At 39.9% G+C, this 27,893-nt stretch overlaps 1 protein-coding gene across 4 annotated transcripts; it reads right to left on the bottom strand.

Annotated features, from left to right (window-relative positions):
• On the bottom strand, positions 1-27,861 carry PRPS2 (phosphoribosyl pyrophosphate synthetase 2). Of its 4 annotated transcripts, XM_050899070.1 has the most exons (8): positions 27,740-27,861; positions 16,283-16,466; positions 13,612-13,632; positions 9,953-10,051; positions 8,734-8,858; positions 6,026-6,199; positions 1,692-1,851; positions 1-721 (listed from the first exon to the last, which is right to left on the bottom strand). In XM_050899070.1, the coding sequence occupies exons 1-8, from the start codon at positions 27,859-27,861 to the stop codon at positions 629-631; spliced, it is 978 nt and encodes a 325-aa protein (XP_050755027.1). In that variant the 3' UTR covers positions 1-628. The 4 variants fall into 4 exon arrangements, with proteins under 4 accessions (XP_050755027.1, XP_050755042.1, XP_050755035.1 ...); XM_050899085.1 differs by lacking the exon at positions 13,612-13,632 and having other exon boundaries at positions 16,268-16,466; XM_050899078.1 differs by lacking the exon at positions 13,612-13,632.
• Between the last annotated feature and the right edge of the window lie 32 nt (positions 27,862-27,893).

Here is a 27,893-nt window from a genome sequence, read left to right as displayed (position 1 = left end):
TAGATGTTAAGCAAGTGATTTAATGTAATGAGAGCTTTACAAAAGAAAACAGCAGCCACATATATCTTGTGCAAAAATGAACATGAAGTGTATGAAACAGTTAATACTATGGATGTGTCAACAGTTCCTCAAAATTAACATGAAGTTTACATTCTGTTAGGGCTTACAAAATACTATTCATGGTAGTTAAACATAACAAAAACCAACAGCTGCTTGCCTGACAGATGAACAGATACAAGATATACAAGTCTGCAGCATTTAGCTTAACACAGAAAATGATCTTACGCACATACATCCCATTAAGTTCTATGAACAGTTTGTAGTTCGGTATAGAAAAATGGATCCGAAGCAGCAGTTTAGCAGAAAGTGAGGATAGGCACATAAAAGAGAACTTACACAACACACAAGACTTCCAGACTCTCAAGGGAATTCATAAAGTTTCTGCAAGACAGAGATTTATTGCCCATTTACAAAGAACAAAAGGTAATTACAAGACAAATATAATAATTAAACACACAAGCTCTGGAATTGTACAAAGATACTCATTTCTTGCGGTTGAGATGCATTGTCGAAAACAACAGTGCTAGCTGAAGGGACCTTTGCAAAGATACAATGTAATCTCCTGTAGTTACAAGGGGACGTGACTAAACAGGTAAGACACAGATTCACCATTGTGTGTTCTTCGAATTGCCTCAGCCAGGATCATGGAAATGTCAATAAACTGAAAGAAAAAAATCAAGACGACAAATTTTATGGGATGCCAAGAACAATAAACTATACAGTTTATAAACATATAAACAAACACTCAATTTACCATTGTGCTCTCTTACCTCTTCTAGGAAGTAAAATAACATTAAAGCATCAGGTACTTAACATATACATACGAACTGCATTAATACAAACTCAAAAATTCAGTGAGAAAGTATTCAATAAGATTGCTGCACAGGCATACTGTTGAAGACTTCTGGCACGGGGCATGTTGTCAAAAAGAAATTATTCTAGCCATCAGATGGCAGTGTCCACCTGACACAAATAGAGTTTAAGGGAAGTATACCTTTTAAGTGCTTGCCTTGTTTCAATAAATATGAAATAAATTTTAAGCTTTTTAAAAATTCAATGTTGCATTAAAAAAACCTCCAATTTTTTATGCTTTGCTCCACTGTGTACTAAGGAAAAACTCCAAAAAGGGACACATGACTTCCCAGAACAATCTCATGTAAAAGCTACTGACATAAGTCAGCTTGTATTTTCAGTTTGGTTTTTGAAAAGAAACATGTCATTGTCACCTTGAGCATTTTCATTAGTATATTTTCAAAAAGAAAAAAAAAAAATGAAGTCGTCTAAGGTTTCTGTGGCATCCACAATAACATAACTAACTTAAGTTCCTACATACAAACATCGTATGATTAATATTGATCAAAAAACCCCAAAAAAGACCCCAGCCAATTTTACATTTGCCACTCTTTCACAGTCAGGGATACTCAATCTGTTCTAAATACCAACTATTTTGCAATACTCTATTGTACTACCTGAATCCCCTTAAAACAGTTCTTTGGCATGTTTTAGCAAGATGTTCTGCAAACAACATATTTTAGAATATTATTTTCCTCTCAAGGCACAAATTCTAGCATCAGCGGACAGTAAAATACAAATCCAGAGTTTAAACAGATGACACAAAAACACCACTGTACCTGAATTTTTGGGCAGTGTTTCATTTTCTCTTCTTGGGGGATTGTATTAGTTACCACAACAGCCTCAAACGATGCATTATTAATCCGAGAAATAGCAGGACCAGAAAAGATGCCATGAGTAAGAATGGCATAAACTTTAGTAGCTCCAGCAGATACTAATCTGTAGAATATGAAGGAAAAGTATTCTGTGATGCATGTTTACATACATGGCTATAGACGAAGTCAGATACAAATCTCTGTAAAATACATTTTACACACAAATTCCTTCCTGGAAGCTACAGGAAGAAACAAATATCTACAAAATAATTCAGATAATTTTAAACTTTTTCAGGTTATACGAATAAGTCTCTCAAAAAAACCCCCAAACTGCTAATTATATTAAAAAGTTCTTATTTGTAGCAGTGATACTAATCTAAAATGCTGCACTTTTCACCATATCAGCACAACATACAACTGAATTCCAGTACAAGTTTTCTATCTTAATCAGGCGAAAATGAAGTAGGTTGGATGGCAGTATTCACAACTTCATTGTGCCTCCATTATTGTCCACTTTTATTTTCATTTGCAATTCAAACAATTCTGCTTGGAAAGAGTTTCTGAGGAAAAAGAAATGTTAACAATTAAAAGCCTAGCTTCCTGCAAGGTTGTGGGAAGACATGCTGCTGATCCAAGCACGCAGTGAAATGAGGCAGCACAGGAGGAAAAAAACCCAAAAGTATAAATCAAAGAACTAGAACACCTTGTAAATGAGTCAGAATCTCTTAATTTGGTTTTGACTGGCCTCTCTGCCTCCAGACGCTCAGCTACGTCCTAGCTGCTTTTCTAGTCTTACAAACAGAGGCTCTGAAGAGTGGTATTTTATCAGATCATAGCATAAGCACAGTAAGACAGGAAAAAAGACAAAAACACAGAAACGTCATTTCATTTTGAATGACTCAACAGAATCAACGTTTTCTGGTCATTCTCAGCATTACATTTAGTAGCTGCAGCCTATAAGGAGGATACACTATGACAGGGTGAGTGTGTACCAAGGGTGCGTACTTAAGTTTGTACTTAAGCAAGTTGATCTGCTGTATCTGAAAATACATTTCTTAGTTCATCTGCTTGATATGCATCTAGGTTGGTGAGATAAAAAGAGGTCTAAAAAATATTTTGGTGAGCAAGTCTAATTAAGCACAAAGCACATCTCACCTAGATTTGGCATTGATGAAAAAGCACTACTTCATGCCAAGAACATGATATAAGGCAGCATCACACAAGCAAAAGCATCTTTCTTAGTGAACACTGCAGATACATTGAAGGTTTCTGATGGTTTTAGAATTTGCTCTATAGAAATCTACTGTAGGTAAATAAAGAAGTGCTTCTTTCATAACAGGGAAGAAATAAAGCCCTCCTTTTTGACAGGAATTAACTTGCTCTGTGCACAGGACTATAAAAAAACCCATTGGTTAGGCAATTTGTGATTTTGATCTGCAAAGGGCACAGCCAAGCAGCATGCTTTGGTGTTTGATGCAGATTAGTATGCGGATAGCAAGCAACTGCACAACATTTCTTTGCAAAATTCCATCAGAGTGACAAGAAACACAAGACCATATGAATCCCTCTACCATGAGTTTTTGACATCCTTTTTATCTGGATGCAAACAGCAAGCCTGCAACTAAAGACTGTAAACTCATGGGATGATCTTTACTTCAAACCACCAACAGTAATGTCTAGCTCACTTAAGCTTCACCCTGTTGCTTTGACACTGTTTCCCACAGCATTCTCACAGAGAAACTGGCTGCTCATGGCTTGGACGGGTGTACGCTTCGCTGGGTTAAAAACTGGCTGGATGGCTGGGCCTAAAGAGTGGTCGTGAATGGAGTTAAATCCAGTTGGCGGCCGGTCACAAGTGGTGTTCCCCAGGGCTCAGTACTGGGGCCAGTTCTGTTTAATATTGTTATCAATGACCTGGACAAGGGGATCGAGTGTACCCTCAGGAATTTTGCAGATGGCACCAAGCTGGGCGAGAGTGTTGATCTGCTTGAGGGTAGGAAGGCTCTACAGAGGGATCCGGACAGGCTGGATCAATGGGCCGAGGCCAACTGTATGAGGTTCAACAAGGCTAAGTGCCGGGTCCTGCACTTGGGTCACAACAACCCCATGCAACACTACAGGCTTGGGGAAGAGTGGCTGGAAAGCTGCCTGGCGGAAAAGGACCTGGGGGTGGTGGTTGACAACTGACTGAATATGAGCCAGCAGTGTGCCCAGGTGGCCAAGAAGGCCAACAGCATCCTGGCTTGTATCAGAAATAGCATGGCCAGCAGGACTAGGGAAGTGATCGTCCCCCTCTACTTGGCACTGGTAAGGCTGCACCTCAAATGCTGTGCTCAGTTTTGGGCCCCTCATCACAAGAAAGACATTGAGGTGCTGGAGCGTGTCCCAAGAAGGGTAACAAACAAAGCCGGTGAAGGGTGTAGAGAGCAAGTCTTATGAGGAGCGGCTGAGGGAACTGGGGTTGTTTAACCTGGAGAAAAGGAGGCTGAGGGGAGACCTTATCGCTCTCTACAACTACCTGAAAGGAGGTTGTAGCAAGGTGAGTGTTGGTCTCTTTTCCCAAGTAGCAAGCGATAGGACAAGAGGAAACGGCCTCAAATTGCACGAGGGGAGGTTTAGATTGGATATTAGGAAAAATTTTTTCACTGAAAGGGTTGTCAAGCATTGGAACAGGCTGCCCAGGGAAGTGGTTGAGTCACCATCCCTGGAGGTATTTAAAAGACATGTAGACATGGTGCTTAGGGACATGGTTTAGTGGTGGACTTGGCAGTGTTAGGTTTACAATTGGACTCAATGATCTTAAGGGTCTTTTCCAACCTAAGTGATTCTATGATTCAAATAGAGTCAGGCAGGAAGTACCACATGGACCTGTTTTGGATGCAAGACTATTTGATACCCTCAGTGTCTACAAATATATTGGACAGGAATATAAATTCAAAATGCTCTCAACAGACATACTAGCTTTAGAAAGGATTACATCCAAGAGTAGCAATGCTACAGTAAATGTTCAGCAACATCAATTTAAAACATTCCCATGTCTTGCTCCTCAGCAGTTCCTTCCCACTTCCAATGTGCACTATTTATAATTATATGGGGGTGGGCTTTGCTATAAACAATATCAAGATACAAGATCTTTGAATGGAAGATTTAAAACCTCAGGACTCTGGCCAAGTTTACATTGCAGCCCTTGACCTCCCAAACTAAAGTTTGGATATGAGTGGACAGGCAGGAGCACTTTAGTGTAGTATTGCTCAACTGTAATACCTCACATTTGTTCTTAATGAATTTCAGTCCATTTCTTCAATTTGTCAAGACAATTTTGAAACTAGAGTTACTGCCATACATATTGAGTTGTGAAGCTACAGTAATAGGAAGAATTAATCATTTCAGGAATCAGCAATTTTTTTAAAGGCTACAGACATTACCAAAGTTCTGTGCAGTCAATAATGCCAACTTCTGCAGAAAAAACCCTACTACTACCCTGAAATGTACCAGCATAAAGCCAGCTGGTAAACCATAAAGTAACCCTTTCTACTTAGCACTGCTAGGACCTCTGTTAAGATAGTGGGTCTACATTCATATGCTCCACTTCAAGAAGTGGACCAGCTGGAAAGAATCCAGTTGAATTGGATGAATCTGGCATCAACAACAGAGCAGAAGTCTAGAAACCATGTGGAAAGACTGAACAAACTGAAGTTCCTTAGTCTAGACGGGAATGAGAACACTCTTCAACTAACTTCCAGACAAAAGACCGGAAAACTTATTCTCACCTCCCCAGATGAAAAGGACAAGTAGTTCTATACTGAAGATGTACATTAAAGGTTAATATTAAACACACATTGAACACTGGTGAGAAAATACTATGTTATATAGTATTTTGTATATATGTATACAATGTTAAATCTAGTAAAGCTTTGTGAAAGATTGCCTAAGGAGAGTGGAAAGGCTCCATGATGAGGTTTAAGAAGAGAATGATTTTCTATCTGTCCTTTCTGCCTTGGAACTGAAAAACACACTAGATGGCCCAAGTCCCTTCCAAGTTATATGACTTTTTATTTATTCTGTCCTCTTCCTAAATACAGATAATATATTTCTGTAAATATTTTCTCAATTCCACATTCTAAAGAAGGACACATCTTGATCATGGGACTGTGACCTATAGACTCAAGGATCAGAGTGACTTCATGCTACAGAGGTCAGGTTGGGTTATAAGCATGCAGGACACAGCAACTGCGTTCATCGGTCATCTGCAGGTTATAGTACAGCAAGACCGTGGGTCAGTTCATAATAATACTTACTTGTCTGCTGCATGACATATTGTGCCACATGTGTCAGCCATATCATCGACAAGAATTGCTACTCTGTCTTTCACATCACCAACCAAGACCATTCTGTCCACTTCGTTTGCCTTCTTTCTTTCCTTATGAATGAGAGCAAATTCCACATTCAGTCTGTCAGCAATTGAAGTAACCCTAAGTTACAGGAAGAAATACACCATATTTAGAGAATTATTTAAAAAAAAAAAAAAGAAAAAAGAAAAAACCAAAACATAACAGAGCCATACATGTGTATTTGTCATAAAACACAGTTTTTGTTTCCTGGCTTTCAAATTACCACAGCACAAACTTTTGCAAGTAATTAGACAGGTTAGAAACAATCTTAATTCACTGCTAATAAATACAACTAGAGAGTCTTAAGCTATACTCCAGAAATCGATTTTTTTATTGAATTGACTTTGGTTTGCTGTCATGAAGTGCCTGGCTTTGAAAACATTTCAGCTATTCACAAGCTTTTATTAAGCTGCTGCAATACCTAGTCACACTAGATGATGTAAAGTAGAGGTAGCCTCAATTCTAAGCCTACAGCAGCATGCACTTTAACATCCTAACTGAAAATACCATTGCAGGAATGTGAAACCAAACCAAAGGGAAAAACCAAACAAGTACGTTAATAGTGATTAATGATTCTTTTAGCAGTACTTGACTAGTAATCAAGTAGCTTATCTGCTTGACAAAGATCTTTTAGAACTATGCCGGGTGACCTCTGGTGGCCAGACAAACCTCCAATAACAAACTTAATTTGTTACAGACTTCTGATTGCTTTTTTCAGGTTTTTTAATATACCAGAACTGGCAGGTATAAAGACACAGAAATAAACAATACTATGCTTTTTCTATGCTGGTGCAACCTTTTAGCCTGTCTTTTTAGAATATGTTTAGAATGTTCTTAGCAAGATTCTTAACAGGCACAGTTAATAGGGAATACAGTTTTGTTTCTTTACCACTTAAATATGAAGTTGTTAGTTACTGTATTTCAACAACTGGGTGATAAACAAAAAACTCAAATGTTTTGGCATTTTTTGTGAACAATAGTGTAATTTCAGAGCAAGTCTCAATACCTCAGAGGCATTAAGATATCAATAGAATTTGCATGCCTTATTTCAATCACAAAATTTAATAAGCTGGGAGAAAAACAAGCAAATAGTAAGAAACAAAAAAAGAATTCAGATATTTTAAATGAGTGTAAGAACATGGGGGGTTTTTTTAATTTCTTTAATGCTTACAGATTTAAATTTTAGGACAAACTTTCTTCACATTCTATTCACTTTTCATTAACCCAAGTATTATTTTGAAGGTCTACATGTTTTAAATGGAAAGGCCAAGCCATTTTCTTTACATTACACTACTGGAGGTGAAGAAGAAGCTGTGAATTTATTGAAAGCAACATCTTCCTCTACTTCACCAGCAACTGCTTGGTTGCTTTACAACAGAAAGGTATCAAAGATAGACTCTATCTATCTATGTTAAACACAGTGAGAGTGGTCCTCAAAAAAATAAACTCTTATGATCAACTTGATAATATACAAATATTTAGTAGGGGAAAACATGCTGTCTTCTGACTTGAATTCTAAGCAAAGGCTATATTTTGTTTAAAAAAAACAAACAAACAAAAAAACACCCACAAACATAAAACAACAATATCCGGATAGGAACAAAGAAATTTAATTGACTGAGTCATCTGAATTTTAGAATGCTTTCTATAGTTTATAGTCTTCACATCTTTAACTTGATTAATCTAAACAGGAACAACTATGGAATTCCAATCAGTCGTATTTCCCTATTAATTATTACAACATGAATACTGACAACAGACCCAAAGACTTCAATTAAAATCAAATCATGACAGTCTTTCACGTTTTTCCCCATAGTACATTCCAAACATTTAAATTACCATGGGCTTACAGGATTCTTACTTCATTTGTCTTTGTTCCCATTCAGTTTTATAGCAGCAGCACGACCAATAAAACTTGAGAATAAGCATTTCGCCTCAATGGCATGCTTTATCCCCTCACCAGCCAGTGCGCTTCTGAGCTTTTGCATTAGTTTGTACTCAATATATACCAAATAAAAGATAGTCTGCTAAATGAGTAACGCACACTGCGAATGAAGAAACACTCCAATGAACTAACTTTTCTATTTTCACCTTCTGCCACTCAAAACAAAACTTCACTCCCTTTTTCTAGTATTCACAGTGCACAACTTGGGGTCAATAGGTTTACAGCTGGAACGCAATAACATAAAGAAAAAAGAAACACGACTCAAGCAAGCTCTTACCTAAATGCCAGCAGGTACAGTGGGGATAGGCCACATGCTTTGACAGAGAAGGGAAACTTAGGCAATTCCAGAGCGAAGCAGGAAGAGGTGCAGCAACTGGACTAAAGAAGCAAGCAGCAGGAAAAATCTCTTCCCTCCTGCGGAGGGATTCAGCTAATGAGGCCATATCCAGGGAGAGAGAAAAAGATTTTCTTTAGAGTATAGAAAGCTCCTGGATGTTTTCAAGCATGAACAACACTGGAAGAACTAGTTGTTCTGTTTTTACAATGCAGTTGGATTCATCAGTGATGTACCCTATATCTTGCACAATTCATAGAGGAAAAAAGACTAGACAAACTAGTTCATTAACCACTAACTATATCGAAAACTAATAGTTTTAGGCTTGTATAGTACCTTTTTGCACCACCTGCATCAGGTGAGACTATGATACAGTTTCTCCACTCCAAAATGTTCTCTTTAATCCACTGCAGCACTGCAGGTTCTGCATACAGGTTATCTACTGGAATGTCAAAGAAACCCTAGTTCGAAAGAGAAAAACAGTTTCATGAATATATGCTTATGTCTTACCTGGAACGAAGACACAGGGAAAGAATCAAGCCTTTGCCTTTCATGTATGGTAGAACTTTAATTAGTATTTTACACTGGCCTAATTCTGCCCTCTGATATTACTATCCAATGCAGCAGAAGTTAGACAAATATTAAGGTCTCAAAATCTCAACCAAGAGTAGTGAAATAAAGAACAGCTGTTCTCAAATGATATAAAAATCAGAAAAGAAGATCACCTTCAGGCACTCAAGTAAATTCATGCCTGTGAAAAGCTCTCAAAAAATCCAGTGAGTAATACCCAACTTCCATAAATTTCAACTGCTTGACATGAACAGTAGTATTTCAATATGGGGAAGATTCAAGTTAGTATTACTTGAGCAGCAGAAATGGAATCTTTCTTTTTGCGCAAGTTGTAACAACAAGAAGTCTGTGTTAGACCACAAATGAAACTGCTTTTTATTTGCATGACAGCCATCTAGCATAATAGGAAATTCTGATTAAACAGAATACCAGAACTGGAAGAGAAGGTATTTTCTAGAAAAAACAAGGTATCTTGAAAAGAGGTACACCTGAGAATGACAAACAATGTCTGCACTGTGTCTGAGGAAAGAGTTTTGTGATTTGCTGGATTCAGCAGTAAGCCAGCTAAAGGTTGCCAGCCTCCATCTCCACTTCTCTTAAGACAATATTGTCCCCTTGGCTGTAACAACAAAAGTCTATCTAGGGCAATACTATAATCTCTGACAAGGCCAAGATTAAGAGAACTTGCCTCAACCAGTATATTTTATGTTCTGGGAGCTCTTACACTAGACTTGGCAAATTCCACTGAAGAGTCCAATGCACAAGTATTCGAAGTGTCTGCAAAGTCAACCCATAAAATCAAGGCTGCTCTCTTACAAAAAGGGAATTTAATTAGAAACAGGTAGTGAGACTTTCTCTGAACCCTGAGAATTACACTTCTGTACATAGCCTTTCAAACCAATGAGAAAAAACAGAGAATTAATATTAGCCTTTCACATTAGTTCAGCAGAGCCCCCAGCCACAGTTAGTAAGAACTGATAGTTACCTGGATCTGAGAGGCATGCAAGTCCATGGTGATGATGTGGTCAGCCCCTGCAACTGACAGCATGTTGGCAACAAGTTTTGCAGAGATTGGAGCACGACTCTGAGAAATAAAGCACAAACATTTGAATTGTAAAAAGATTTTGACTAGATGCAAAGAGTCAGAAAATTAGCTACTTTTATTGATTTTTCCTTTCGAATATTTGAGCTCCAGAACTTTAGCCAAAGTAGTCTGTCAATAGCTAATCTTGCTACTAGGGTTTTGAAACTCAGCAAAACATTCAGGAATATCTAAATCAGTTTGCACAGTGTGCCTAATAATGCTTTGTAATAATTAGACTGACCAATAAGGAGACAAAATTGGGGATATAGTTTTCCTATTCTTCTATTTAGAACTTTCAGCTAGCTTTTCTATGGCAGAAAGACAGACCATCTCCACTTCTCTAAGCCACTACCCTCCATTAACATCCAACTCTCAAGCAACTATCCTGTTGTAAAAAAACATTGCCAAAAACAAAAATTGAAGGCAGAGTGAACCCAACTTTTGAAAACACTGCTTTAAAACAAAGTTAGTATCAAGCATTTCTTCATGATACAGTAAAGCTTGTAACAGATCCGTGTTGGCAGGGGTCTTCTACCCTGGCCTATTTATTTATTCTTTTTTGCTAATTCAGGCTTAATTGTTGGATGCAATTAGGAGTCTAGAATTCCCAAAAGGGATGGGGGCGGGATGAAAAAAAAAAAGAGGGAAGTGGAAAGAACAAAAGAAAAGCAAAAATCTAATTAGCAAAGTTAATGCCAATGTCAAGAGCTTTTTAAAAGTGAAAAGAATGCAGAACAAACAGCAACATAAAAAAGAGAAGATGGAAAATCATGACTGGAGGATACCTCACTTTTTGTTTTGAGCAACTCCAAAGCTTTTTCAGATTTTTTTAAGCTCTGGAAAAAAAAGCTATGTTGCCCTAGACAGCTTTCTCTAACAGAAATACTAAACAAAACCTCCTGTTTTCCTTTTGCCAATCTTTAAACAAGGCTAATAGCTGGCAATAACGTTAGCATGAAGGCAGAACTGCAATTCAGAGGTTCCATCTCACTGTTAGACTCTTTTTTTGCTGGCACAGTATTCTCTCCTACTACATCTCTATCAAACAGCCTCATTTGGCCTCCTAGGAACCCCCTCTCCCTCCACCCCATACACACAATTACAGAGTATCTCTGCTCTCCTTCCACTGATGCGCAAGAGCATAACCTAAAATAAGCTGAACCACTGCCAATTTAACCTGGATGCTTTTCTGTCTGTGTCATATCAAGGAGCCAGTATTTTCCTCAAAACTTCTGCTAATTTAGGTGGAAACTTGGCATTTCTCTGTTTTAACCTGCAGATTGCCAACATACTTCCAGAAAAGAAACTGAGCTACTGCAGTCTTTCTTATGGCTGGGTCAAGTTTATCACCATCATTACAGAAAATCTTCATTTTGAAAACTATCCCTTTTGGTTTTTGTGTTTCACAGAACATCACCACCATTTGGTTCATGTGAGATACACAGAAGATGTATGCAACAACTAGGACTTCCTAGATCTCTGCAATTCAGATGCGTATAGCTTCCATAAGAGTTTGCTATCATTAGTGCTTCAGCAGGGATGATTTTCCAGTTACTGAAGACTATGCTGCTCCTCATTTAAGTTCAGTTCTGTAGGGTCCAAGTCAGCCTAAGCTTTCTGGATATTTCTATTATTAGTAGTAAACTTTTGGTTCATGCCATTCAAATTCCTGATCACTTCAGCTCGTCTTAGCAGTACAAACTGACATTTTTAAGCTGGGCTTCAAAATATTCTCAAATCTCTGGCAACATCTAATAAAACAAAGATTTAGTTTCTACTCTTTTGACTCTACTACAATGTTCTCTTATCAGCTCTTTGCAAAGATCTGGTTTGATGCTACAGCTAAGCTGGTCTAACAGGTGATGCTGAAAACAGAGGTTTGCTCCTCTGCTTGTCCCATTCCTTCTTCCCAGGCTATACACTTCCACCACTTCCCTTATGTTGCACACTGGGACTTGTCTGAACCCACAGCAGCCAGATGAGGCAGCTCAAATGGAAGAGAAGGGAAAAGAAGATGGCAAACCAGGACCACCCCCTCTGGCAGAAACAAGTAACTAGTTCAGGCTAGCTGCTAAAAGCAAATTACACTGTTCCCAGAACGTGGTTTGCCATTTCCACTCCATCCAGCATACTGAATTTTGCTTTTATTTTTTTCCATTTCTGTTCAATGTGAATACCACTTAGCTTGACTCATGTATCACTATCGCGAGTATCACCATCACAAAAAAAATCCAAAATACTTTCCTGCATCAAATACTAATGTATACATTACCAGTTGGCACTTCTTTCAGCTGCTGGCCTTGCAGGCTGCCTTCCCAGAAGGAAGAACTTGAAGGTTTTACCACTAGGTAACTTGTTTTAGCAGACATGCACACATCACAGATTGCCTATGTGTTGGTGGACAGAGGGTCTTGGAAGGAAAGATAACCAGACACCAATACCTGTTTCTCAAGAATGGGCTAATAGGAGATTAAGACAAACGAAGTTTGCAGCTATCTGACAGTTTCCTTTACACAAAATTGTGCATTAGAAGAAAACACACAACATGTTCAAAAGGATTTAAGATTTGATTGCTTGCATAGAAAATAAGTTTTGTGCTACAATATGATCCAAATTGAAGATTATTTTAAAATCAAAGGAAGTATGTTTATGGGAACCTCAGATAACCTGGCCTCATTATTCAGAAACTCAGATGACAAAGGCAGATGAGAACTCCAGATTTTCTTTATCATGGAGTTTGTAAGGTTTGCTTCTGATCAGAGAGGCAAGAACACAAAGAGATTCACAGTATTCATCGTTCCATTCTTTGACACAATTTGAGATTAGTTTCAGAATTATTGGTGTGAAACGCAACATTACATTATGTACAGAAACTAAATTGTAAAAAATCACTGAGTTTTTAGTTCCTAAGCAAATTCCCTGCTTACGTATAACAAGTTATATAAATGATTTCTTCCTTTGTGATGCATTACAAATTTATTCACAATTCTTAAAATTACCAAGGGCAGAGGGGAATCCACAAAGCTAATATAAACAACCTCACAAGAGTAACTATGCAAAGGACACATAGCTGAAAGTAAAAGTTGTCCATCAAGATTAAAGCTCTGTTGCCTTTAAGCATCTTATTACATTGTCTTGCTCAAAATGCATCACATGCATACTGAACAACAAAAAAAAAAAAAATCCAAGAAACCCCAAAGATTTATAACTGGAACTTTCACTTCCAAGAAAGCCAGTTGTGAAGTGTATGGATACTGAATGCTCAATAATGTATTAACTAAATTTATCGTTTCAAAAATAATATGCTTTGAAGCTTCAGAAGTTGACAGCCATTATCTTGAATGCCCAGATAAATTTTTAACTAGAAGGTAGGAGTTTTCTAGTAGCAAATTATTCTGCAGGATTACTGTCATGGCCTAGGTGAAACACAACTGAAATCAAGAAGTGAAACTGAAAATGTTCCCAGTTATACATAATGTAACCCAGTAAGTTTCACCCTTTAAGGCCATATTAATGGAAATGCATAGCGTTAGATTAAAAAAAAAAAAAAGGATACCTACCCAACGCTCCACGGACCCCTTCTACAAATCAAAAAAACAAAGTTACATGAGCTGTAGAACACCAAACTCACCTATCACTCTACTTCTAACTTATCTCAAAGGCATCCCTGCAGCATCCTACATAAGTGTGTCCTGCCCACGCTTTGGAAGGTTAGCATAATTAGAGGATGCATAAATGCAACTATGGCCAAAGCACAGATACACCTGAGCTAATTTTAAATTAGCTACCTTGTGTATCAGAAGTATTCTAGTTTATGGCAGCGCTTGACTGCGTCTAAATTTACCAACTTTTCTGTGATTCTCAGCAAGCTTTTTTTTTTTTTTTTTTTTTTTTTTTTTTTTTAAAACCTCTGTTTCTCACTTAAAGCTAGTACAGGTTTAATGCTAAAATTTCCAGAGTCGATTACACAGGCCTTGTTCAGAACACAATTTTTTACTGCAAGGCCCTGTCCTGAAATAAATAAATCAAGAGCAATTTCATTGTTCTCAGCGATCATAACTGCAACAGAGGCATGAAGAATACAGGGTTATTTCAAGCAGCAAGGACTCAGTCTATTTAGTTCTTTATGGATTAAAGTCAACAACTTAAATTCAAACCAGAAAACAGCATCCAACTAGCGAAGACTATACTGCTTCAGTTCATAGTCAAGCAAACTACAGCAAAATCTTTCACCAGAGAGAAGAAAATCTGTGTATAACCATAGGAAGAAAATGGCTGGCACTTTACTGACACTTCAGGCAGCATACAAAGCTTGTGCACTCAACATGGGTCAAAGACCAAGTGGTGTGATGCAATCCAACAGCAGGAGGAAAGATCTCCCTGTCAATAAGCTGTCCAATGTTGACAGCTATATTATAGCTTATTTTGCAACATGGAGGTCAACTGCCAAGGTTAATTTCCAAAGATGGCAAACATTTTCTCAATTGCAAAACAGAGGTAAAAAAAAAGAAAAAAGAAAAAAGAAATCGCTTGCCTAGAATTGCAGGGGAACTCAGTGACACCCGGAGAACAGTCTGGAACAATGCTCAAAATCTCTGTTAATCAAAATCACTTTCCTAGGCTATCCATCTTCAGATGGCATTTCCAAAAGACAAAATGCTCCTGGGTGGCATGCTGGGCCACCACACTGTGGGTTTTAAGTGTCTCTGGGAAGTCTGCCACATGGATTTTGGGTACCCTTGACAAGGCATAACCTAGATGCATGAAAAACTTGGGACATATTCATCCTTTTCCCACACCAAGAACTTACAGGATGCTCCAGCAGAATCTTCCAATATGAATTTGGAAATCAAAACATAGTGACATGCTTTCCTTCCCTTTCAGCAAAATGTTTATCACTTCCCTTTCAAGCTCTTTCGATAAAAAGAAGTATTTCAGCTCTCCTGATCGAAGGAGAGCATTACTCAATACAAAGCACAGCAAAAATGAAGTTCCAAAACATGTAGCCAAAGAATAGGGAGCTACTATCTAGCTCCTGAATTCCATTTTCGGAAGTATAACAAGTGGGTCTTGATAATATTAGTATGGTGGTAGAGAGCCTGCACTTAAAGAATGAGTATACCAGAAAATAACTTTTCTGTATTTAGTTTTGTTCTCAGACATCACAGGCTGAGCATTACACATTTTGTAATATCTGCTATTATTTTTAGCTTCTGCATTACCTCTCAGTCCTGTTATGTTTTTATATAAAAGAATGTAAAGAACAACACAAGGCTTTCAGGATGGTTTGCTTGATGCCCAAAGTGAAAGAGAGGGGGCAGTCCATTTATGGGAAGTATCCGACGGGCAATTTTCCAAAAAGACAACCATTGGAATCCAATCTTAAAAGTCAAATTCACATTTATTCTTGTTAGTTCTTTTCAAGTAAGTTTAAGTAAAAGTAACATTCACGTAACATATTGGAGGGTTTTTGTATATATAGCAGAGATAGAAAAGTTTATTTCTGCCTTTTTTAAAATCAAACTCACTTGCCACAGAGAGTTTGTTACTGTGTTATCAACTTGGCTGAAGTGGTATATTCATCAGTTATGGCAGACCAAATTCAGGAAAAGGGCACTACGATCAGAAGAGTATTTATGGGGTTTCCATTTTGGTCTGCATCAATAAAAATAATTATTACAGATATAAAAACGTTTTTTAATCTGCCTTGTAGCACAAAATAATGTTTTTATTAATTACGGTTATGCATTGCAGATTTAATGAGTTCCTTCCATTTGGCTCTCTGTTTAACCATATCGGGTAAAACCCACCTATATAATGGTTACAGCACTTCAAATTTAGGATTTAATTCCATGCAATTAAAATGTTTAAAAGGATGTACTGTCTTCATATATAGAGGTAAAAAAAAAAAAGACGCTAGAAAAAGCAGGAAAAACAGTCCCATAAGGTGAGGTTTGCTAGCAGAGTACTCTGCAATATACCACAAACATAGGATGTACCTACTTTTTCCAAACTGAAGGCGTGTCAATTATCAGAACACAAGCAAAAAATAGTTTATTGTCTCACTTCATTCACCTATACATGAAATAATTGAACATGTTACCAAAAAAAGATAAAAAAAGGCAAATCTTTCAAATCACTTAAATGTTTATGAAAATATGTTTCATCTCCAAAAATTTCAAGTGAACAAGCTGAAAAAAAGCCTTCTGAAATTACACAGTTCTTACCTACCTTGTCTTTCTTATCTTGCCTGGCATATGGAAAACATGGAATTACAGCAGTCACTCTGGACGATGATGCAATCTTGCAAGCATTGATCATGATGAGCAGTTCCATTAAGTTGTCATTTATTTCTCCACAGCCACTCTGGATGATATACACATCTTCTCCTCTCACACTTTCACCAATCTCTACACTGAAAGAGCAGGAGATGACCATTTAAACACTTGAATTACTGGAAAAGCATTATTAAAGAATAGAAAAACCAGTTGTTTTAACCAACTTTCATAGGTTTATCCCTACTTAGAGTAAGATTTTTTTACAGCCATTTGGATAACTGTCCCCTTGATACAAAGTCTATTTCAAGATAAGCCAGTCTAAAATTTACTTCAGCCTAAATATGGTCCTCATAAGGTCAGCACCAACCAACATGTAATTATGGCTATAGCACTGATGCAGCTCACATTGTTATTAAATTTGATACTGCTTTTTTTGGTTTAGTCTGTATATTCTGTGTCCTTGCCATCTCGCAAGGAGACGACCATTTATCAAATAACCTAGATAAGTACAGAAACAGAGCCAACTTTAGAGCATTAAATACTACCTGCATCAAAATACCTTCTTAAAAAAGGCTATTATTTTTCTATGATAATGAAGATGTTACTAAATTTGAGAAACTACTGCATTTTAGAAGAGAGAAGCATCAAACCACACCCCAAAACCAGAAGTCTGGTTAAAATTTACACCATGATGTCCAAGTAAAGTATTTTTTTAAAAAAAGAAAATCTCAGAGAAAAGCTAAGAGGGCTGCTCATCAACAGCTCACCATGACTCACCAAAACTCTCACGTTGTGTCAGTTGTTCTATTTGCTCTAACTGTGCTTACATACTTTGGTTCCTTATGATAGTATCTAATACTTATTTTATTCTTCCACAGGTTTCAAGGCAAATTCTGGTACTGATCAATGCTCACATCACAGAATTCAAAAATTAAATAGAGCTTACAAATAAACAGGAAAATTAAAACAAATCAGTTCAATGTGGATTCTTTTTCAATTCTAGACCCAAACAAGAGAAATCTACTGTTGAACCACACTAACTTTTCACACCTGTTACTCCAAAACTTACACATAAAAACAGCAGACTAACCATTTTTCCCTGAATCCATGCACAACGTACAAGAAACCTACAGAATTCCTAAAAAAATGAGGTGATCACACCTTTCAAACCCATGCTCTACTAAGGTAGTCTTAATTATTAAACATTAAAATATCTTGGGCCCTTATTTAAAAGGTTGCATCTTTACCCAAGACACAAATAAGCAAAAGCTTCTAGCTGGAAACCATCCAAATGGCCCAGATGTGGGTAGAATAAGTTCTCTGACGGGTCCTTCAACGCTGAGGCTTGTTCTAGTCAAACACCATCTGAACAACTTTCGTTTATCAGCTTTCAGGGTGCTGTGTAAGACTCGTTAGCTTTCTGTAGCTACAAAACACAGAAAGGAATTTACTGCTTAAAGACATCTTAATGATACGCAAACAATGATTTATTACCATTAAGACAGTTGAGTCCATGCTCTCAGCTCCCCTATTCAACTCCTTTGCAGTCCCAAACAAGCTATAAACAGATCCTGTCTTAATTTTTCTCCTTAACTGAACACATTTTTTGCCTAAGGATGCTACTAGCAGCATTTCTTAAGGCCAAAAGAAAGCAAACCACCTAGCAAACACCAGGAAGGACAGAGGTCGTCAGGCACAGTGTCATCTGCAGATATGTCAGTGTTAATCCAGGAAACCTTTTGGAGGCTTTCATCACGGCACAAAGACACAGTTTTTTGGTTGTAAAACTGTTACTTCCCTGTCCAAGTTTTTGATCAATGGAATAGGGCTGTTCAGAGAAAACTGTTTTGATCAAAATATTTTCTTAGTTTGTTTTCCTTTTTGGAGCTGAAAAAGTTTTGGACAACTGTGGTGGGTTGACCCTGGCTGGATGCCAGGTGCCCACCAAAGCCACTCTATCACTCCCCCTCCTCAACTGGACAGGGGAGAGAAAATAGAACGAAAGGCTCGTGGGTCGAGATAAGGACAGGGAGATCACTCAGCAATTACCGTCACGGGCAAAACAGACTCGACTTGGGGAAAAATTAGTTTAATTTATTACTAGCCAAATCAGAGCAGGATAATGAGAAATAAAAACCAAATCTTAAAACACCTTCCCCCCACCCCTCCCTTCTTCCCAGGCTTAACTTTACTCCTGATTTTCTCTACCTCCTCCCCCCGAGCAGCGCAGGGGGACGGGGAATGGGGGTTTGGGTCAGTTCATCACACGTTGTTTCTGCCGCTCCTTCCTCCTCAGGGGGAGGACTCTCACACTCTTCCCCTGCTCCAGTGTGGGGTCCCTCCCACGGGAGACAGTCCTCCACGAACTTCTCCAACATGAGTCCTTCCCGCAGGCTACAGTTCTTCACGAACTGCTCCAGCATGGGTCCCTTCCCCGGGGTGCAGTCCTTCAGGAACAGACTGCTCCAGCGTGGGTCCCCTGCAGGGTCACAAGTCCTGCCAGCAAACCTGCTCCAGCGTGGGCTCCTCTCTCCACGGGGCCACAGGTCCTGCCAGGAGCCTGCTCCAGCACGGGCTTCCCATGGGGTCACAGCCTCCTTCGGGCATCCACCTGCTCCGGCGTGGGGTCCTCCACGGGCTGCAGGTGGATATCTGCTCCACCGTGGACCTCCATGGGCTGCAGGGGGACAGCCTGCCTCACCATGGTCTTCACCACGGGCTGCAGGGGAATCTCTGCTCCGGCGCCTGGAGCACCTCCTCCCCCTCCTTCTTCACTGACCTTGGTGTCTGCAGAGCTGTTCCTCTCACATCTTCTCACTCCTCTCTCTCTGGCTGCAACTGCTACTCCCCTGTAACTTCTTTTCCCTTCTTAAATATGTTATCCCAGAGGCGCTACCACTGTTGCTGATGGGCTCGGCCTTGGCCAGCGGCGGGTCCGTCTTGGAACCCGCTGGCATTGACTTTATTGGACATAGGGGAAGCTTCTAGCAGCTTCTCACAGAAGCCACCCCTGTAGCCCCCCCCCCCCCCCCCCCCCGCTACCAAAACCTTGCCACGCAAACCCAATACAACAACATAACTTAAGTTCAGCAAGACACTAAGCATATTCCATAATTGGAAGAACTGGTCAGGCTTAATCAGAAGCCTTACCAAAAACAGTTCTGGTGTTGGAATATCAGAGTTCCACTTCCCAGAAGAATAAACAAAACCAAATAAATAAATAGACAAACGTGTCATTGCTTCTGAACATACAAATCCAGCTTGGAGTAAAGCATTTACCCACTAGCTTACGGACGCAGCCTCAATCATCATTATAGATTCATGGTTATTATTATGAGGGCTCTGAAAAACGATAATCGCCACTTGACTCAGTGCTTACACAGATCTGCTTAATAACAAGTGTTATCACATATCACACTTTTGGAATAGGTCCAAAGAAGAACACCACCACATGCAAAAGCTCTACGGCACCTCTTTCAGTTCTGGAAATTAACCTAGGAGCCATTACAAAGGAGAAGAATGTAGAAAAAGACCAAGAAGAAAACACCATCAATTTTCAGGGGAGAATGTTATTGGAGTGACAAAGGAGAGCAGAACAAGATTCTAGTACTTGGGGAAAAAAAAGTAACCACTAGTTTCATAGACACATCATGTAATAGGAAAAAACTTTGCTGAATGACAAAAATCCATGATCTTAATGTTCATTATATACACAACACTGAATTATAACACTCGGAGTTGCATTGCTCCTTTAAAAAACAGTCATTTATAAGCACACTGCTAAAATAACAGGTTTCAGAAGGTCAGGGAATATATGAGATAAATACAGATCTGGTTAATACAATGGATCTGAAGTGCTGCTTCTTCCATTGCCATTAACTACTATCTTTTCAATGACCTTGGGCTAGCAATAACTTTTTCACCTTGTAAACAGCTTAGAAAACAAAAATGCTACTACTCTCTGGGTGCATTTGAAAAAATTTTGGTTATGCTTTTCAGGCCAGAACAACATACTTATTTGGCACACAGAAATGTGAATGTATATAGAAATACCTTTTCTAGTGGACACAGAAGTTATGTGCAGACTAAAATAAATCAAGCTTAAATTAATACTTGCATAGCACTCAGGAGTAACCCAGCTAAAGGTGCCAGAGAATAGCATAATGTAATTATTGCACAAAGATCTTCTCCCAATCAACTGGAGACAGCTGTGCAACAGATCAGCATCTCTTACTGTCTACCTTCTCAAAGATTAGTATGGAGAGGTACATAGGTACAGAGGTACGTGTAGACTCAACCAACAGACACACAGCTGCCTATTTTACCTTCATTGAGCCACACAGTAAAAAATAACCAGTCATTGTGTTGCAAGTATGCCATCAGACATAGCCTGTACTAACCACACTGGGGGTTTTTTGGGTGGGTTTTTCGTTGTTGTTGGTTTGGAAAGGGGGGGGGGGTTGGCAGTTTTGGGTTTTTTTTGCCTTTTTTATTTTATTTTACACATTCTGCTATAAACAGGCAAACAATAAGAGCCTATAAACTATAGTATCAGATATCTGAAGTATTGTACCTCAAACAGCTATTAGAAAACACTAAGCTAACTGTCACAAAGTTTGACTGCTGTTATCTTATTAACATTACTACTAAATTCCACTTAGACCATCTATATCATGACCTAATTAACTGTTTGGGGGGTTATTTAAACAATTTCACATTGTGAGGACAGAGAGGAAGGACACAAGAACAAGCTCTTGCCTGAAGATTACAAGCTGTTTGTTTTATGCAATTTAATCAAATTCAGCTATTTAGTAACACTCAGTTTAAATAAACTTCTCGTTCAAGAAGAGTCAACAGAACCTGTACATTAAAAGCCCTGACACCACACAATTGTGTTTTAAAGTAAAAATTATAGAAATTAATAGCCCACAAAAGTAATTAACTTTATTTGATCCAGTTGCTTGAAATCCACAAGCACAAGGCTCTGGCTGTGAAAGATACACGTAAGACAGGACATGATGAAAAACAAGTTTGAGTGTTGGTATCTGCCTTCATCTTGCAAAGGCTGATTTGAGAGTTCTATTCAGTAAGTAGAAACTTGGGTAGACTAATTACCATGAATTAAGGATAACGCTCAAAACCCACTTACGTTACAAACATATTTCAATGGCTGAAGCATCCATTAAGCAAAATTCAATATCAGGAGTAATGGCAGGCTGAGCTTCTTCTGAGCTAGATTTATAGTACACTCCCAACAGAACTTACAGCGATAGGAATTTAAAACTTGTACATCCTAACTAAAAAAACCAGTTGCAGGGAAACAGGGGAATAAGTACACAGAGCCTGACTAAAATGGTAAATAATGTAAATCCGTAACTAGGATCCTGTTCAAATCATGCACTTAAAAGGGCTCTATGTACCTTTTTAAATAATTACAACAGATTAAGCTTCTAGCCATGCTTACAAGAAGTAAGATTTCTCAAGCAATTTAGGTGCCAATAAAGTAGATGTGTACTTCAGGCACTTTTAATAACCAGAGAAAAGGCCAAAATTTAAGGTCTAGAGTCCTCATACAGTGTGCAAAAAGAATCAATCTCTCAAAAGTGATTAAAAAAATCCACATGCTGAATTTGCAATTCACGGAAACCCAGCCAATGGAAAGCACTAAACAGAGGGGTGTGTTTGACCTGTTACCTTTGGGAATGCATTTTGCAGAGTAAAGTCTTTTAACACGAGACCTCCAACTTACTGGGCAAATATTTTGACTGCTGTGACGTTATATAACAAGGTGGGTTACCAGCAAAGCCCAAAGCAACGAAGAAACAATAAAAATGCCAGAGTTGGTTTTAAGTCTATAGGTATCCCATATCTCCTGGCAACCATGGTCTCCCCTCAACTCTAGGCTCTTCCACTTTGATTAACAGCTCCAAGACCAACACCCAACTAGATCTTCATTGACAACTGCCCCATCCTAATGGCGGGCACTGGCATGGTAAGCACGACAAGACGGGAAATATCTTCTTACCCTCCACTCTGGCACACAGCCTGCCACCGCAAGAGGAAAACACCTTCACTTGAGCAGGTCTGGGTTGAGCCACGTGCAGTCCGAAAGGAACTCTCAGAAATTTGGAAACAAAAGTCTAACAAGCCTGAGCACATGCAGAGAGTCTTCAAAGGCTGAGTACCAAACTCTGCAACTAAGGACATGTGGGATCATCAGCCATTATTCACATGGGTTGTTTTTGTTTTTACATTTCAAGCATTTAGCATCTACTTAAAGATAAAAAGCGCACAGTATACAGAAAGGTCAATAAAGTGGAAGTCTCAAACCAAAAGCTTTGAAGCATTTTTGAGCCTTTTCTGATTCAGAGCAATGAACAATGTGATAAATGGCCATGTTTGCTGCATCTTCAACTCCCTAAATAAACAAAACATGCACAACATGCAATCCGGAAACAATTTTTATCTTATTCAGCCAAGCTGGTAAAATCTGTTTCTCCAGCCTCCCCTTGCTCACAACAGCGTAAGCAAGCAAGGAGCGAGGGAAACAGCTGCCTCTGCTGCCGCAGGCAGAGCACAACCACCCTGGTTGCGAATTACTCGCTCAGCGGCTGGGCAGTATGAAGAGATACTTCACATCCCAGCATGCCCCTACTGCCTTCAGCTGATTTAACACCAGCTTATCACCTGAGCTTGCTTACTCCACAATTAGGGGTCTGCAAACACTGTAACCATCTACTCCAGTGAGGCTGATACAGCTCATGGCCCCCGCAGCAGCTGAACCCAAAGGAACCAGGGTACAGAAGATGTAGCAAGGTCATGTCTCATCTGAGACAACTGCAGTAGAAGAGCTGGAGGATGCTGAAGGGGAGATGGGAGGGAAATGTTACAGCCCCGTGCTGAATTGTGCATCCCTGATATATAGCACTGATATCAAAGTTTCCAGGTTTGTTCCTGATTTTTTCAATTATTTACTTCATAGAACAAACTGTTTTCATTACCCCACTTTGTGTGAAATAGAGACTCATCCATCCTTGTAAGAATTCTCCAAGGAAACATCAGCTATTTTTTCCTATCTTCCAAGATAAAATTTCAGTCCAAGATACCAGTTTTATTTATTTACTTACAAACAAATGGCCCTCATATCAACAACACAGCTTTTCCTATACAGCAGACAATGTCCCTTTGTAGTCAACCCATATTTTCCTCTGTAAAAGCTGAATGGCATACACTTAAGCCAATGTTTCTGAAACAGCCCAGCTTCAGCAGCTAAATAAGGCTGCGGGTAGGCAGCCTCCAAATTCAGGTGTGCCAGGCAGGACTTCAATTCCCTTCCTCATGGATCTGTCGAGAAGATCTGCAAGACGTCTCACTTCAGCCAGTGAATCTGACAGGAAGAAGCAAGGCAGCTCACAGGAATGGGTGGGAGCACTAACTTCTTCCACTGGGAGAGATGGGTGTAAGAGGACGCCATCTATGACTCCAGTTTCTCCATTTTGAGAATAACAGTTATTTCAAGGACAGAGTTAAAATAAATAATCTTTAGAGAAGCAAACATACCATACACTGTAAGAAAATATATTTATTTAAGAAGTGATGTACATGCAATGATTTTTATCATCTGACTCACCAAAAATATCTGCACTGGGATTTAATTGTGTATCAACTATAATTAAATGCCAACTCAGTGTATTTGGAGACATTTCCATGAGAAACTTCAGAGCGTTTAATATCTGTATGCTTCTGTTACATGTCTGTCAAACAGAGTTTCACGATGCTGAGGCTACAACAGCCATGCCTGTTTAAGGACTTCCATTCCTTTCTTCTTCCTCCAGCCTGCCAAACTCCGCTGATGACGGTTGCTTGTGGGGTTTGAAGAAGATAAACTGACTGAGCCCCCACTGCAGCCCTAACATTTTGCCAGATAAGTAAGAAGGTGGTGCCACCCAAGCTCCGACCATGATACTGTGGCTGGCACTTAATTGACACGCAAGCTTTGAATACTAAACAGAGTTATCTTCCACAACCAGATATTATTGAGGAGCTCTCTCGCTGCTTTAGTTAGGGTTGCTTGACACTGGTAGTCAGCTGAAGGAAAGCATTTCCATACAGGTTAGATGGAAGGAGGAAAAAAATGAGGCAGTGGTCGAGTCTACCAGCAGTTTCCCTCACTTCCTCTAGCACAGACATTACATTTCTCATTTACTTACAGACCTGCAAGAATACCGAATGCCTAAATGAGAAGAGAACTGGGATATTGCTAGATACCCTAGTCTCAGTATAAATTAAAAAGAAAAGCCTTTCCCATTTTAAATGTTCTGGAGTTGGGACTGTACCTGCCCATTTAGTCACAGACTTGTCAGTGGTGATCCTATCCCTGGCTAACCTCAGGGTACAGCTTTAGTTCCTCAAATCCACTTACATCTGCTAAGGATTGGGACTGAGACCTAAAGCCTGTTTGAGTTGAAATATAATGCAAAATATTTAATGACTCTTCCCTCCGCTCTATTCTGCAAGCCAGACTAACTGCAGTTCTCAAGTAAAGGGTTTCCAGCTAGGACCCTTTGACAAGGATTTAAGCCTGGGGCTGCACACATTTCTCAATCTACACATAGTTTACACTTACGTTTAAGAGAATGCAGCAAACAGCAAAACAGAGTTTTTAACAAAAGGTGAATCTTCTCCGCAACTTGCTAACTTAACAGATCTGACAAAGCAAGAGTTTGTTGACCCTCAGGCCCAGGCTTATCTGTTTGCACAGGGGTTTGACCGAGTGCCATTGGGAAGGTTTAAGGTTCTTTGAGCATTTTAACTATCAGGTTCTAGTATTCTGCAATACTGCAAATGTATTTCGTAATGCCAATACACTTGTTTATAAATTTAAAATTGCAACAAAAATAAGAAAAAAAGACTGTGCTGGATTATCTTTATATAGGAAGAAATAAATTTTTGCTTACATATACACACAAAGAAACTTTGCTATACAGACTGAAAATCCAGATGCCTCAGGAAAGGACCACTGCAGCATAAATACCTTATCAAGTTTAGCTGTAGTTTAATTTCAAATACATTGTTGAGGAATTCTCTTACTACTATTGCTGATTTTTTTATTAAGAACATCAGTCTACAAAACTAGAAGGCCAACATCCTCAAATAAGTTGCTAAGGATATTGAAAAGATTACCCACTTAAAATATTATATTGTGGGTACAACAGTACTTGCTGAAGGGGAAACCAGAACTTCATTTTAGAATCTCAAAAGTATGAAGCTGTAAAAAAAGAAAACAAAACCAAACACTTAAGGATTTAAAGTGTTAAGGCATTTTAAATTCAGGAAAAAAAAAAGAAAAAAGAGACAATGTCAGCCTCGCAGTATTGCAACAGAATCAACCAGAAATAATGTTTAGATTAGATACATTCCTCATATCTATACCACACTACATCCCTACTTGCCTAAGAAAATAAACTGGCACTACTAGATTAGCCAAACCACTGACATGCTGCAGTCACCACTACCTACTTGTTTAATGGCAGAGGCCAATATTGCACATCTGGAAAAATAGGTGGAATAATAGACTAGAGATTCTTGTATCCTGAAGTCTAGAATTTAATTAACTTACCTCATAAAATAAATATGCAAACTTTGGAGATAAATTACTACCTTGGATGAAATCTAAATCAATTAATCTCTGCTTAAAACACAGCAAACAGCAGAACTAAAGATAAGTGTCTCTGGAGAACAAACGTTAAAAAAAATGAGACATAAGTTAGCAAGAAAAAGTCATGCAACCAAATACACAAATTAAGTTTTATCATGCAGAAAAGAGATCAAAGAGCAATAAAGTGAGTATGGGCTGGAAAGACTTGAGAGAAGTTTTAAACCTTCATTTAATCAGGAATGAACAGAAGAGTTAGAGTGTGCAAACATTAGGTTGCATAAACACCAATGGAAAAGGGTTTATAGTAATGCCAGTGAGCATAACTGGAACAAGAGCAATTAAACTGAGAATGCAAAAACGTAGACAGAATAGAAGGACAAGCTTTGCGAGAGCAATTTTAGAATACACCATGTTAATCTTTCAAAGGAAGCAATGAAAACACGCTTGTTCAGGAGATTCAGAACAAGAACAGATGAAAATAAACATACGATAACCTCAGAGACTAGCCAGCTGCTTACAGTCGGGAACTTGTGTTTCAGAATCAGCTGGCAGCCTAGTCTCATACACCTATACAGAAAAGCAGTTGCACAGTCTTACCAGCTCATGGGGTGAACATACAGCTCTCACCTCAATTTAAAAATCTTCATTAAAAATGAGTAAATAAAACAGGTGGGTCAGAAAGCTAAGACGACAAACTAGTAAAGAGAGGCAATATTGGTAGAAAAAGCACTGGCAAGCACATGCTCAGAGTCAAGGTGAGCAAGCTGTCCTCATGGTTTCACACAGGATTTTTTGCACTGTTATCAGAGTCACCTGCTGCATTTGGCTGGCCAGGAACCTAATACGCCTGCACTTTCAGTAGTAAGCCAAGGCCATCATAACAACTGTATTATCCCCATGCAGGACCAACAGTCTTGCAGTAAGGAGGGGAGCCATACAGGATCGGTAACTGGTCCGCCTCGCACACAACTGGCTGCTGATGCAAAATAAAGACCAGTCGCAACAAGTCCTGATTGTCAATTGACCCAGGCTCTTTTTCAAGTGCCTAACCCATCATCACCGTCCTGTTCCGTAATTCATAAAATCAAGATGATTTTCTCTTTACGGAGATAAAGCTGATCAACTGTTTAATCAACTATCTGCGAACAGCGGGATGAACCTCACGCGGCAGACGGGCTGCCCGTTGCAAACACCATCCTCACCCCACAGGAGGATGCTCTTCACCTGGTCAGGGGCCGTGCCACCTCTCCGCCGGCGCAGGAGCTGCCGACGGCAGCGCTCCCAAGCTGGGTCAGCCCGAGCGAGCCGGGACAGCTCCGCTGCAGCGCCGGTGCTCCGCAGGCCCCTGCTGCCGGTAGCGGGAGGGAGGGAGGGAAGGAGGGAGGGCGGGCCAGCCAGGAACGAGCGCTGGGGGACCGGGCAGGACGCACCCAGCCACGCCATACCCCTGCGGCTGCACCCGCACCCGGCGAGGGCTACCCATACACGTGTGTGGCGCAAGGACTACGCGGCTCGCACACCGGCAGCACCCGCCGGCCCGGGGCCGGGGCCGGGGCCGGCCCGGGGCAGACAGCGGAGCGGAGCGCAGCAGCAGCCGCCGGGCCGCGGGGGTGTGGCCGGGGCGCGCCCGTGACGCCAGCGGGGCGCGAGCGCAGGTAACGCGGCGCCCGGCGCCGCCCCCTCCACCCGCGCGAGGCGGCGGTGTGGGACGGGGGCCCGGGCGGGGGAAGCGCCGCTGCCCGCCCGACGCACCTTGTCTCCTGGTTGCTGAACTTCTTGGTGACCACCTTGCCCAGCTCCAGCCCGAGCCGGTCCGCCACCCGCTGGGACAGGTCGTGGTGGGAGCTGCCGCTGAAGAGCACGATGTTCGGCATGGCGGGGGCGAGAGCCGGGCGGTCGGGGCTGC

Source organism: Gymnogyps californianus, chromosome 1 (genome assembly GCF_018139145.2).
Source record: "Gymnogyps californianus isolate 813 chromosome 1, ASM1813914v2, whole genome shotgun sequence".
In the NCBI taxonomy this organism is placed as follows: domain Eukaryota; kingdom Metazoa; phylum Chordata; class Aves; order Accipitriformes; family Cathartidae; genus Gymnogyps; species Gymnogyps californianus.
This window is presented reverse-complemented; position numbering and strand designations above follow the sequence as displayed.